At 33.3% G+C, this 15,393-nt stretch overlaps 1 protein-coding gene across 1 annotated transcript in view; it reads left to right on the top strand.

Annotated features, from left to right (window-relative positions):
- LOC148947628 (uncharacterized) overlaps positions 1-15,393 on the top strand; it is a 200,651-nt gene that overhangs the window by 123,289 nt on the left and 61,969 nt on the right. The window contains exons 12-14 of the mRNA XM_089095962.1: positions 1,713-1,868; positions 8,052-8,232; positions 13,976-14,248. Of these exons, the coding sequence (XP_088952088.1) occupies positions 1,713-1,868; positions 8,052-8,232; positions 13,976-14,248 (610 nt within the window). The remainder of the gene's footprint in view (positions 1-1,712; positions 1,869-8,051; positions 8,233-13,975; positions 14,249-15,393) is intronic.

Raw genomic sequence — 15,393 nt, forward strand, 5'->3', positions numbered from 1 at the left:
GGGGGGTTGGCCCCTCTTCAACATCTCGTTCTTTGCATTAAAGTTTAAATTTTGTCCCAGTTCTTTAAAATCAATTCCTAAAGCACACAGGTTGTTTAACTAGAACATTAAGCAAATTTTTTGAAGTGCCAAAAAGCCGTAGCTTGAAGAGCAAGGTGTTGAGGAGGGGGCAACCGCCCTCATATATGTAATAATTTATTTTCGTTTTTAGTTTTAATGTTGCTCCTTAGTTTCAGTTGAAAAAACTTGTTTTTTTTTATTTATTTAATGAAGATTAGAGGCAAACAATTTCCTAGAAGTATGGCAATCAAAGTAAAAGTATTTAAAAATGAAAAAAAGTAAGTAGTTACAAAAAATACAGAAAGCAATAGCCTACTTACAATAAATAAGATACAAACTCCCAGCATTAAGTTCTGTTGAGCGATGCTGAAGCGTTGGACGGATATTGTTTAACAATATCGACAGTTTTGAACTTGGTTATCAAACACTAAAATATTTAATGCTTTTAGACTCAGTATTTATAAAAAGTAACGCATTACCAAAGTAGTTTCTTCTAAGTAAAACATCAAAACTAAGATTAAGAAAATCAAATAAAAATTTTTAGTTCAATATTTTTAATGTAATTTTGAATGCCAAAAGCCAGTATATTTGACACCTTTATGATTCATAACTGTAAGAAATTGAATCTTTTTCAAATTGACAAATAGATAAATACAATCACTCCTTGAAACAAAAAAAAATGATAATAAAACACAAAAATCTATCCGTTCAGGTGGAAAATACAGAAATTCTTAGCATTCCGTCCAGTGGAAAAATTTTAGATTATAATGGCTTCATATATCAGCTCATGGGTTGGGTACTCTTGCAATGCAAGCAAAAGTGGACGGCATATTCTTACCGAAATTGTCCCTTATTAAGTTGTTTTCCTAGTGTTTTCTATAATTATACAAACTTTCTTATATTCTAAAAAATGCACTAATTACTACGAAACGAACACATATTGAGTATCACCATAGAGAGCTGAATCTTTGACTTAATGATATCAGTACTTATGTTCTTATACTTTTCCTATTGACAAGGATCGTTATTTACTTACCATTCATTAGTATGAAGAATTTGTTTTTTTGGTTTTATTTGCTCCAACCAAATCATATAGGAAAAAAAAATTTTTGCAAAACTTGTTAGGGGTCACTCGTATTGTTTTTCCCTATTCTGCTTTTTTTCCCTTTGGTTTCCTTATAATTACTATATAGTCCCAAATTTCTAGTGGGGGGTCATGCCCCCCCCCCCCGGCCCGCGCCCATGGTCGTAATGTTTATATTGACAACTTACAACTTATTGATAATTAGCAACATACAATATTTGATGAAATTATAATAGAATATTCACTAAAGAAGCTCCAATTTAAAAGTGATATTTTCTGGTCAACGACCAAATTGAATAAGTCGCTAAAACAAACACTGGGAAAAATTGAAATGTGGTTTTTTTATTGAAAAACAAGGCTTTTTAACATCAATTAAACCAACATCGGATAAAAAAAGATAATGTCCAGAATTTTTGTGGGCGGGGGAGGGGCATGCAAAAAATATATCCGATGACAATTGACCTTGAACCTCAAAATGTATGCTATGACACTAAAAAAGGATAGGGGAAGTAAAACCTTCAGTAGTTGATCTTCAGAAAGGCGCACATAACACAGTTTCTTTTTACAGGGTGAATGGAAGTGTGTGGCACTAAATGACTTCGGACACAGTGTGAGTTCGTGCTCCTTACGATTAACAGTGCCTAGAAATTTCAAGAAGCCTCGTTTCTTAGAAGGCCTTAAAGCAGTACTATCCCAAGAAGGTACTGTCAATCTTGAATGCAAGGTAAATATTCTTTGCTCTATCTTTTCTAAATAGCACACAGATTCTAAATATGTTCTAAACAGCAAACCAAAGTCACAATTCTCATGCAGAAAAACCAGAAAAAATTTTACAAACATTACTTATATTAACAAATAAAAAAAACTGTCATTAAAAACGAATGGAAATTAATTTGAAAAATATTTCCATAAAAGAAAAGTTTTCTTAAAAAAAGTAAACAAACATGAGCAGAAACAAAGCAAAATAACAATTCAAGCTTAAAACGAGAAGAAATTACAATGAATAATCAAGTCAAACTTAAAACAAATAGAAATTGTTATATACACGAGAAGGGCTGACGCCCCCTAAGGCTTCTAGGGGCCAGAGCGTCCTTTGCACTCTGTTGAACACGAATAATTTTTTTAAAGTTTGAATCTTTTATAAATAACGTTATTAATCCAAAGTTGCTGAGGCTTCAAGGAGTAAATAACACGAATATATTAAATAGGTAGTTTACTTTCATTAGTAATTTTTCAGTAATATTGGTTAATACGAAGGTTTCCTTTCTTTTTTTGCTGATTTTATGGTAAATAAAAAGCGCACTCCTCGAAATGAAAGTTGTTTTTAGTTTGAATCCTCGAAATGAAAATTTTTTTAAAGTTTGAATCTTTTATAAATAACGTTATTAATCCAAAGTTGCTGAGGCTTCAAGGAGTAAATAACACGAATATATTAAATAGGTAGTTTACTTTCATTAGTAATTTTTCAGTAATATTGGTTAATACGAAGGTTTCCTTTCTTTTTTTGCTGATTTTATGGTAAATAAAAAGCACACTCCTCGAAATGAAAGTTGTTTTTAGTTTGAATCCTCGAAATGAAAATTTTTTTAAAGTTTGAATCTTTTATAAATAACGTTATTAATCCAAAGTTGCTGAGGCTTCAAGGAGTAAATAACACGAATATATTAAATAGGTTGTTTACTTTCATTAGTAATTTTTCAGTAATATTGGTTAATACGAAGGTTTCCTTTCTTTTTTTGCTGATTTTATGGTAAATAAAAAGCACACTCCTCGAAATGAAAGTTGTTTTTAGTATGAATCCTCGAAATGAAAATTTTTTTAAAGTTTGAATCTTTTATAAATAACGTTATTAATCCAAAGTTGCTGAGGCTTCAAGGAGTAAATAACACGAATATATTAAATAGGTAGTTTACTTTCATTAGTAATTTTTCAGTAATATTGGTTAATACGAAGGTTTTCTTTCTTTTTTTGCTGATTTTATGGTAAATAAAAAGCGCACTCCTCGAAATGAAAGTTGTTTTTAGTAGAGCGCAAATGGCATTCGTTCGTTTTAAGTTTTTTCGTTTAATTTTTGTTCGTTTCAAGTTTGAACTATTATTATCTCATTTCGTCTTTAGCTTTTGCAGCTCTTTACTTTTCTTTGAAAAACTTCTTTTACAGGAGAAGTTTTTTTTAACTTAATTAAGAAGGAACTGTAGATCTTGAATGCAAAATGAATCAGTAGCGGTTCTGACTTGGACAAGGAGAGGCAGCTGCCCCTCCCAGTTTTTCTGACATCTAACATTAGATTCCTTTTATTTTATATTTTACACTCCTATTCAGGTACCTTGCCCTCCCCCCTGATTATGAGGTCTAAAATCGTTACTGAGGTAAATATCCTCTATCGTGTACCCAACATAAGCTGAGCACAAAAGAAAACTTAATTTTACTCCCAGAAAGCGATTCAGTTTAAACTATAATTTTGCAAACAATTGAAGTGTTTCCTACCCGTTTAAAAGGATGAGCATTCATTTTTTTTCTTACAATATTTTGTCAAGAAAACTTGGAATTATCCAACCATTTTAGGCGTATAAAAGAGCCAAAGAGCTACCTGCTTTAAACCAATATTTTCGTAAATGATGTAGAAAATTTATAAAGCTTGGGGTCTATCTAAATTATTGAATTAAAAAACAATAGTTTTTTCGAATGAAAGTTAAGAATGATATTAAAACCTAAAACGAGCGTGCATTTTCCCATATATGAGGTGTACCCCCACCCAGTGGCGTCAATTCACGAAGATGTAAGGGAAAAAGAGGTGTCTCTCCCTTTTCCCCTTCAGTGCAGGTAACCACATGGAAGTTATATTTTAAGCTAGGAGCGGGGGGGGGGATCATTTCAGAGCACCATTATTCCAGAAATAGTCCAAGAACATTTTTCAGAATGAAGGGAGGCAAGAAAATAAGTTTTCTTTCCCCCTCCATACTTATCTGAAACATATCTTATATGGGATTAAAAAATAGGCCTAAAAAGGCCTTTTGTCCACTCTGGACCAAAATTTTTGTTGTGCTCCACATAGTGGCAGGAAAGTCTACTTCTCCATGGCACAATCTTTTCAGTTGTTTAAAAAAAGGCGCTTGAACTTTCAGTTCCCGTTACTAAGATCCCCATCCCGGTGTTTAAGGACCACTGGCTCGAAACAGCACCACCTGAAAAAAAAACAAATAAATACAAAATAAAAGAATAAACACATGCATATCATTCGCCTCGGAAAAAAAAAATACGAAATGGCTTAGTTTGGTAGATAGGGGCTTGAATCCTCTGCTTTAGGTTATCTGATATTCTGAATTTTAGGGTGTTTTTTTCCATCAAGATTACTCCCATTTGTTGGAGTGTTCCCCCTTTTTAAAAGTTTTACATGAATATCATTAAGATCATAACTTTGACTCATGTATTGAAACTCAATGAGTTTTATATATTTGGATCCACCTTAGTCGATTCATTTGATACATTATTTATTATCAAATTCTGTCTTTATGAGTTTGAATTGCTATTAACACGGGTCTTACTTCACTTACAATTCACTACCACGGACTGTTTGAAAGCTCTGAGTTTTTCTTTTTTTTTCGTTTTAGGATTCCGTAGAGATTGCTATTTTGAAGCTCATCTAAAATCATGTCAATGAATGAATAGTTTAGATCTGATTAATTACATTGTAATTTAGATCTTAATTACATTTCTGTCTGACACAATGATGATATCAAATACTCAACTGATGTTTGACTGACAATATCTTTAGACACTGCATAAATATATTAAATTTATTTTCACCCACATTCAGTCATAAACTGTTTGTTTTGCCACTTTTTAAAATCGTTTCTATCATCCTCAATATCTTTTCCAAATATTTAATAATCTACTTCGTGTATTACAACTATGTAAGGATATGGATATTTTGTGTAAGGATCTATGTAAGGATAATTTGTATTTTAGCCGTAGTTCGTTTATCCGGAGACAGTTAAAACTCGCGAAAACTTATGTGAAAATGTAAAACATTTTCAAAGTGAAAATAAACCTGATCATTGAAAATGAAAACAAAAATGAAATGAATGATCATTGCAAATGAAAATGATTTAGAAAATGAAACATTTTTTTTTAGTGAACATTAAATCTGATCATTTGAATTGCTTCAGTAGAAATTTAAATACTCCTAAGCCTCCTAAAATGTTCGGAAATACAGGAAATTCAATGCAGTTGTTGGTAGTAGCTAGCGTCAAATCTAAATAAAAGTGGGTGAAAAATCAGCAAAAAGTGAGCTAAAAACATGCATCACCAAACAGTTTAAAAAGGTTTAGGTCTTGTATAATGGTATAGTTTCTTCGAGACTCAATGTGTTGTTAATTTAAATTTTTATGGTCGAAGATGTGGACGGGTTGTCAAATTTAATTAATTTATTTTCTTCACTTATTTTCACAGTTCAACGTGGCAACACTGACAAAGATGTGATACTGTCCTAAGAACTACATAATTAAGAACAATCAAAAGAAAAATCTGAGAAAGCAAGGTTCTCAGTTATAAATAGACTTAAGAATGGTTCTGGGGCAAAGAAAGTTTTAATTTTGATGTCATTGGTACTTAAAAAGAAATAACCATGTGTCAAGTATTACCGGTCTTTCCTCTGCGTAAGACATAGATAGATAGATAGATAGATAGATATTTATTTCGAGAAATTACTATCACAAGCCCTGAAGGGCCGAATTCGAATTTCGAAGTCCATAAAAAAAACAAATAAACAAGAAAATCATAACAAAAGCACCACAACTAAAAAATTGGTAAACAATACAAAAAAAAAATATCGGAATGTTATATTATTCCTTTGTCACTTATATTAAAAACAGCAAAATGACAACTATTTAAAAAGATAAAAACTGAAAAAAAATTAAATAATATCTACATTAACAAATGTTTAAAAATCGACATAAAAAGGGGGATAGGGAACAAAAAAACAAAAAACAAGAAAAAAAAGAAGAGAAAAACGAAAAACAAGTTGTTTCTTTTATCACGTAAGAGATAAGATAAAATTTATGTACAAATTAATAACTATTTATTATATCAGTAAAAAAAAAGGGATTAAAGATTTCCTATACCGCAAGGTAGTACAAAGAATTGGAGATAAGGTGGGGATAGGCTGGGACACAGTTCGTGGAGGACGATTTCTATCAGGTACATGGTATTCAGGGAAAAGGTTCGCAGTACGGGGGTCCAAAATTGCCAACTTACCAAAACGGAGGCACAAATTATTTCTTCTTCTCTCGAGGGTCTCTAGTTTTGAAATATTTAACAAATGCAAATATGGTATCTTGCTCTCTTTAAAAATAATTCTTAGAGCTCTCTTTTGGACGTTTTAAATTTGTTGTGCTGCTTCATTTGAGAGGCCAGGGTGCCACACAGGACAAGCATTCTCTAATATGGGACGCACAAAAGAAATGTATGCTTGTAGTAAATATGATTGAGGGCAACTAAATTTATTTAAAAGTTTAAGGAGGGAAAGCGAGGAGTTTGCTTGTCGTAGGATATTATTTATAAACATGGTTGATCTCTGTGATGGATGAACAACAATTATGGGGTAATTCAAAAAGTGTTTTATTATTGATCATAAATGATTAAAAGAGAAAGGAAAACATGGGAAATTTTTTGAAGTTTTTCTACTGAGATGAACCGCCAGGTGTTTTATAGAGGAAGCTTTCTCAACCACCCAAGAAAAACAGTAATAGCTGTGATCAAAAATGTTTTGTATTACAACTATTTCTGAACTTGTGAAAAGAAGCCACAAATATCAAATAGTTCGTAGTAACAAACTCTAAGCAAGAAACCGGCCCGGCTGACCCGGCTGAATAGTAACCAGAACTCTAAAAACCGGAATTCGCTTTTTATTCTGATTCCAAATATATAAGGTTCATTAAGTTTAGTGCTGCTCATCAAAAGCTACGAGCCTGAGAAAATTGGCCTGATTTTTAAAAAAGGAGTGAAATACCCCTAAAAAGTCGCACCATCAGTTTAGCGTATCAGAGAACCCAACTGTAGAGACTTCAAGCCCCCATCTGCAAAAATGTAGAATTTGTCATTTTGCCAGAAGAAAGATCACGGATGCTTGTTTATTTGTTTTGTTGTTGTTTTTTGTTTTGTTTTTTTCATGGGGGTGATCATATCGAACCATTGGTCTTGAAATATCTGGAGAGGGCTCATTTGAATGGAAATTAAAATTTCTAGTACAATTTTTGAGAAACCGAAAAGATTAGAGTGCAACTAGCCTCCCTTCCAAGCCATTTTTTCCCAAAGTTGTCCGATCGAAATCTTGAGAAAGTCATTTTTTTAGCATAGTAGAGAGGTCCAATAACTGTTCCTTTGAGGATGACATGACCCCCCACAGCCCCTGAGGGAAGGGCTGGAAGCTGTGAAATTGGCCCATTGTTCCCATCTAATATTTGTTATTGGGATACGTTCAGACATTTTTTGAGGGAGGAGGATTTCTGCTTGGTGGGATTTTCCACTAGGGGAATTTTCCGTGGGGAAGGAAGTTACTGGGGTTTAAATTCCCAGGGGGAATTCTGTAATGGGGGAACTTGCCAGAATTCCTATACGAAATCCTTTTTACTTGTCTCACTTTTTTATACCAACTATTTTATACCTCATTTTTCAAATATTGCTGGGGAATCCGGCCTCCCATTTATGAAAGATTTCCTCCCTCCATGAAAAATTCCTCAATCGAAAATTCCTCTCATGTGAAATCCGCCCCTTATTTAATATCATACAGAAGCAACAAGAAAATATAAGAAAAGCTATACAAATACTAATATTCCCTAATGCATGGGTCTAAAACCCCACCACAGTGTACTTGTCTGCCATGTTAACCTCAATTTATTATTTCTAGGTTATAGGCGTTCCTCAGCCAGTATTAAAGTGGTTTAAAGATGGCATTGAACTAAAGCCTGGTGATATTCATCGTATTATGTCAGGACAAGATGGCACCTGTTGCCTGGGCACTTACACATGTGAAGCTCATAACTGTATGGGTACAGCCTCTAGCTCTGCCACCCTCTTAGGTTTTGAAGGTGAAATGCTTTTTATCGTTCATCTGTTCTTTTTTCTTTGGTCTCAAGATTGAGCTTTTTGATTCTTCAAGTCTCTAGGCTTTATGAAGATTTGTATGGACTCTATTGAGGCTGTATGGAACTTTTAAATTTGTTAAGTCTCTAGGCTGTCTAGAGACTTGTTTTATGGAGACTCGTACAGACTGTAAGGAGGCTGTATTTAGCTTTTAAATTTGTTAAGTCTCTAGCTTTACTTAGACTTTGAGTCTAAGTCTCATAAGCTGTATTAGATTGATTTTTTAGATTTTATAAATCTCTAGGCTGTATTCGTCCTTGAGCTAAAGGTTCTGATCAGATACAAAGCATTATCAATAACTAAAGTTATATTTTGAAAATTGACTGTAGGATACGGCTAGTGAACAGGTGAAAATTTTTAAAAGAACAAATATAAATTCAAATAAAAAAGGAAATTGACAAACAAACCGACTAAGATCTTTTTGCATCCGAAAGATAATTTTGGGATAGAGGGCAATAACTACTTACTTCTCAGGAGATTTTTTTGAACAAATACTTGCTAGTGCTCCCAACACCACTTTTACGAACTAGCTAAGCTCAATTCTTGAGATCGTTAACTATGCCTATGGAGCAGAGAAGGGTTAGAGACAGGGAACAAATCTCTTCGTCTCCTTGAAACTTGAAATCTCATAAGAAATATGTCAATGTAAGGAGGCCACATACACCGATTTTTCAAGTTAGCTTTGTAAGTGGATGTATGCTCATACTAACGCCGTCCTGGCTAAGTGGACGTGCTCTGGGTTTAGAATTCTTTGTCCAAGGGGCACGGGTTCGATCCCTGGCGTGGCCAGATATTTGGTTTGGGACGAGGGATAGTGGTGTGACTCTGTAAGGTCAGCCAGAGTCAACCTTGCTCTAAATGGGTACCTGGAGAAATTTGGGGAGGGTAAGCAGGAAGGGTGTGCGAGAGCACAGGATGGCTGGCCCCCAACCCCCCATTGCACTTCCTGGCTTAAGGACCACGAAACGGAGGCGGTCAGCACCGCCGGTTTGGACCTTAAGGCTCTAGTCCCGTCATACTTACTTACTTATCTAAATAGTAATCCATATATAATCTCTCTATAAAAGTTAAGATCAATTCTTAAGATTTTTGGCCTCATCTATGAATGGGGAGGAACGTGGGAAAGAGCCTCGTTATACCCATGAAACTTGATAACTATTGAATAATATGTCATAATAACAAGGTACGACCTAACTCTTTTACAAGTTACTTATTGAGCGGATCTATGCTAAACAAAACATACGTAATCTCCAAATAAAAATTAAACTCGACTCTTGATATATTTAGCCTTAATCGGGGATGCGGAGATTGACGAGGGATGTGGAAAATAACTTCCTTACTTTTGGTAACTTAAAATCTAATAATCTTAACACCATAGTAAGGAGGCCAGAACTGCCTATTTTTTAGGTTCGTTTTTTTAGTTGATGCGTGCTGATAATCCATATATAATCTCCAAATAAAAGTTAAGCTTAATCCTTAAAATCGTGATCCTTACGTATATATATTCAGAACGGCGAAGGACAGGAACTAATCCTCCTTTGGAATTTGAAATTTGTCAGGTTAATTTTTGAGTGGAGACGTGGTAGTAATCCACACACAATCTCCATATAAAATTTAAGCTTGATTCTTGAAACACTTAGCCTTAATCATGGATACAGAGAAGGAAGAGAGACATGGAAACTAACCTCCTTACCTATCTGTAATTTAAATCTTATACTCTTTACATCATATTTAGGAGGTCAAAACTGATTATTTTTTAGGTTACTTTTGAGCAGATGCGTGCTAATATTCCACCCGTAATTTCCAAACAAAAACTAACCTTAACTCTTGAAATCGTTAGCATTAAGTATGGATATTAGGTGAAGGACAGGAAACAAAGATCCCAACTCCACTCGAACTTAGAATTTCTCATTTTAGTTTTTGAGTGGAGACATGCTACTAATCTACACACAGTCTAAATTTAAAAGCGAAGCTTAATTCTTAAACGTTTTAAACCTCAACTATGGATGCAAATTTGAAAACAAACCATCTTACAATGAAAAAATTTAAAAGCTTGTAAACAATATGCTGAAGTTAGGATACAGAAACTCTCACTTTTCAAGTTATTTTTTGAACAGATAGATGGCAATAATCCATACCTAAATTCTAAATAAAAGCTTACCTTTATTCTTAAGATTCTGAGTCTCATTACCCTCTAGAAACTCGAAAGGTTATAAACTCTATGTCAAAAAGAAGATTCTTGGTAATAAAAGTTAATTTTTTTTCTAGACAAGAGTTTCCTTCGAGTTTAAACCCTAATTGCAACTAGGATATACAAAAGTATTTGTATTTCCGCTTTTATGTTGAGCTAAATATAGCATCGAAATAAATGAAATAAAAAATTCCTACTTGAAAATTTTTCTGAAAGTTACGGCTAGCTTCTACTATTTTTTTTAAGTTTTAATTAAAATCCTACCTCCTCTCCTCTCAGTGACGACAAATTTTAAATTCAAAATACATCTAATTTTAAGTTTAGACGTCACTTACTCTTTCTTTTTATTAATTAGCAGCCGAACTGGACGCACTTCAAGTCACCATATACTACCAAAAACACTCCAATAAAAGAAAAAAAAATTGTGATTCCTGTGGAAAAGGGCGTCCTCCCCCAACAGGAAGCCCTTCATACGGTGGCTATTTCTTACCATACCTCTAAACTCTTCCGGATGGTGACCCTACATGTCTCCTATAAAACAAATAATAATAAAAAATCAAAATAAACTAATTAAATTAATAATAATAAAACAAATAAACAAAATTATCTATCATTATAACTTTCTTTTACAAAAAAAAAATACACCAACATATTTACAAATTACAAAGACCTCAAAAAAAGTTATAATGATACACTAGCTTCTACTATTTGAATATTTAAAAGAAAATAAATCACTCTAGGGACTAATAAGATGTTGGCTAAGATTATGTTTTTTGGAAAGTTCTTTATCATTTGGGGAGTGTGGGAAAATCTTAGCTTTTTAAAGTCACCAACATGCTTATCAACTAGGTAAAGCTTTTGATTCAATATATATCCAGGACTAGAAAACAGTGACTATCTTATCAAATAAAAAAACAAATTAGATAAATAAAAAAGACCAACTTCTAAGAAGTTGGACTTTCAGCCAACCAAATAAATCAGGACTGACAAAAAAAAATTGCCTACTTCGCGGCAGCAAGAGACCCGAAGTGAACTCCCTAGGCACCTTTAACAAAATCTTGGCTAAAGTTGATCTAATCAACTTTAGCACCCTTATTTGTATTCTGCTATTGTGCTTTTTTCTCTAGAATTTATGTATTTTGCTTTTACAAGTTTCTGTTTTTCAGTAAAAGTTTCCATGTTCTGTTATCAAAATTTTCTCCCAAATGCGGAAACAATTAATGCTTTCTCACAGAAACGGTTGGGACAAATAAGGTCTCCGATATTAAAATAGCTGCGACATATCTGAAATGCCTAAAAAACTTCATTATGGAATAAATTGGTCTTCAATATAGAATAATTTGGAATAAATAAATTATAATTTGGAATAATTATGGAATAAATTGGTCTTCAATACAAATGGAATACACATAAATAAATTATTCTACTCTTCTTTAAACATATATCGTATAGGAGTGAATTGCCCTTTAATTCAATCGGTAGCATTACAGAAGTGTGAGTATGTGCAAATAATCTTGTGAATTAAAAGCTTTTCCCTCATTTTATTGGCTTAAATTTCAACACAGACGAACGAATCAGGTGAACTTTAGCTTATTGTCCTTTTAGCGGCTCAAGCATTCAAACAGGATGTTTTAGAGTCAATCAGGTAACAAAATGGGGTTATTTATCCCTCCATAAACAACGAATAATTTGATTAGTCAACAGAAATGCTTCCCAGGTGTAAATAATGGAATAAAAGCACACTTTGTACCATGAATTTACCAAAAAATTAATCTTTAAATTCGCTTTGCTGGTACCTTTGATCGTAGTCACATTTGATAATCAGAAAAAAACAAGGACAAAACACTCACGAGGAAAACCAAATTTCCGAAACAATTTCCAAGAAAACTTTACAGCAAAGCCCTGCTGTAAAGTTGATTAAAAACTAGTACTCTAAGTTTTTTTAATTTCATACTTTATAAAAAAAAGGAACTATGCGTTTTTTTTTTTTTTTTTTTAACTTAAGAAAAATGCAGCTAATTATAGTCATATCCAGCCGTGTTTTTTTTTGTGGGGGGGGGGGCTCGAAAACCTCCAAGAAGACAGTGATAATCCTTATTAATTACTCATTTATCTTTCACTAATTCACGTTTCAGAAATATTTAATTTGCTTATTTTTGCTCCTGATCTTAAAAAACATTAACCATGTGCAAGAAGTAGTCTAGTGTGATATAAGCCAGTCATTTTCTTTTTTATTTCGCTCATAAACTGAAGAGGAAACAGTAACAAAATAAAAGAAAAAGAGAAAAAGAACAGTAACGATGTCAACCCCCTAAAGTGTAAATCTAAGAAATTTCAGAAATTTTTTCTAAGGAACCGTTACTCATACGTTTCTGCTTTTCAACATTATTACTTTGTTCTTCTACCAATAAAGTCTTCAAGAAAATAAACGCAATTAGTTTAAAAACTTTAATTAACAAGGTGAAAGATCATGCTGTGAACGTTATCAATATGGTGAGGACATCAGTCTAAAATAACAGCATAAGGCAAAGTTTAATAGCCATTTTTTGCTTCCAAGTAAACATTTTTTTTCTCCTGATCGCTGATGAAGAGTCTTATTTAATCGCATAAACTCAAAAATAGGAAGGAATTGGCTGTTTTTAGTCAAAGAAAAAAGCGTTCAACGGATCCAAATTCATATTTCAAGTCAAGTATTTTGCACTTTATGTTACTGTGGACCTACGTGTGTGCTTTCAAACCTTTTCTGTTACCTTAAAGAATATTTAGACTGTTGGCCAGACACTAATGTAGTGGGAATAATCATACCCCTCCCCCCTAAAAAAACGAATTTGTTTATGATATCTCCCCATTTTCTGTATGTTTTATTTTCTGTGTTGACAGCTTTTTGTGAAATTTATAATTTGCAAAATATAAGCGTGATAATTTACAAATTGACTATGATAAAAAAGATCAACTCTCTGTATTCCCCGTAAACATTTTTCAACCATAAAAAAGTATTTTAGATATATATGCTTCATTATTTTAAAGATAATTTACCTATTATTGGCATGCTACGACCTACCATTAAAGCTTTTTTTTCACATGCAAAACACCAGCTTTTGAATAGTTTTTGAGGATTCGAAACTTGATGGCAGAATTTTTTTTACAAATTCTAAATTTTCAAATTCAAGTGATCACACTTTACGTGGATATATAAGTCTTAGATTTTTGGGAACTGTACTGTGAGCCAAAGCCGTATTAAGGAGGGACTAGGGACTTAACCCCCCCCTCCGAAATTTTTGTCCGACTCTTAAAAATGTAACCAAAATAAATATAAACTAATTTTGATACGATTTTTAAAGTTTTTTGTACCCTCCCCCCCCCACCCCCCAAAAAAAAATCTGGATACGGCCCTGCTGTGAGCCAAGACATCTTTATTTATGGTCAGAACCATGGCTCTGGCTACTGGGAGCTGGTATATGTAATGTTGCATTAGTACTTACATTTTTCTTTTATAGAAAAACGGGCCGTTCTGGAGCAGCCTGTTGTCCCTCTTGTGGAACACATAAGGATTGCTCGCAACCCTTCGCTTTCTACTATTCAAGAAGAAATGTCCCAGTTTTCAGTGGCAACACTGCAAACTCAGACTATGGAGGAAAAACAAGAGGTGTCAGTTTCTCTTGACGGTAGAGAAGTCTCCCTCTCTTTATACGAAACGCCAGATCTTACAGAAGAAGAAGCGCAAAAAGTGGTAGACATGTTTGCAGAAGAACTTTGTCCGTTAGTTGTGGGTAAAGACCTTTTATTTCTAACAGACTTTGAGTTCCAGACGGAAGTCTGATGAATCGTAAAGGGTACAGTAAATATTTGAAATTTTAAATAAATATTTATATTTTAAATAAATAAATTTTATGTAGATAAATACATATTTGAAATTTTCTAAGACTATAACCAGCTCTGCTACATTTAATGTTCTGAAACAAGCAGAATGTTTTTGTATGAATATCCATAAACTAAAACATAACTTTGAAAAGTTTAAGGAGACTCATCAAAATCAAAATTGTTTTAATCAATGAGAATAGAAAACGTTATTTGACGGTTTCACCTGATCCTGAAGACACCCCTTTTCTAAGCACCAAAAAAAAAAATGAAAATTATTCGGGAAACTTACGGCAAATACAGAATAGTCTTAGAAAGCATGGAATTTGGAGCCCCTGTATATCGTATGGCATAAGCTCTTTAGGTATTCATAGACTGGTAGGATATCCAGCTAGGCTAAGTTTTCTACCCAATGTCAAAACAAAGTATGTTCTATCATACCTTTTAAATTCTTTATTGGTTAAATCATCAATTAACTACAGAATTAATCTTCTTGGATAAGAGGTAAATCTTTCCAGGATGTTATGAATAATTGCCGCTTACTTGTCATTTATTCTGTCACATTTATATTCCTAATTTTTATGCCTAAATTTTAATAAGGTATGGGAGGGGGGGGGGTAGAAATTAATCTCAATTTTCCCTTCATTCCCGATAGTTTTTTAACTAAGACTGTATTATTGGGTGCTAGGGAGTGATAGCCCCTCTCTTATTGCAAGACATTTTTTGTGATGTAATATAATTAATTGCACTTATATGCTTACTGGCATAAAGGGTGAAGATGTGAGGGAGGGGCATCATGAATGTGGCCACCTAATATACTAGGAGAAAGGCGAGGAAAAGTACTACCGACAAACTTTGTTTTTATTGAAGTTCTAATAAGAATATTTCTCGTTTCCATATTTATATATATTTTTTAATGTCTTCTTGTTTCTCGGGGGCATTGCCCCCTCATTCCCTACCAGCGTTAATGGAGGACATTCCTACAAAATAATTGTTTCGTAGAACTTGAAAGGATGACCCTATAATCCATTTTCATGTTTCAGATCTCCCCTCCCCC

Source organism: Artemia sp. Qi Xiang Cuo, chromosome 10, assembly GCF_049724085.1.
Source record: "Artemia sp. Qi Xiang Cuo chromosome 10, ASM4972408v1, whole genome shotgun sequence".
NCBI lineage: Eukaryota > Metazoa > Arthropoda > Branchiopoda > Anostraca > Artemiidae > Artemia > Artemia sp. Qi Xiang Cuo.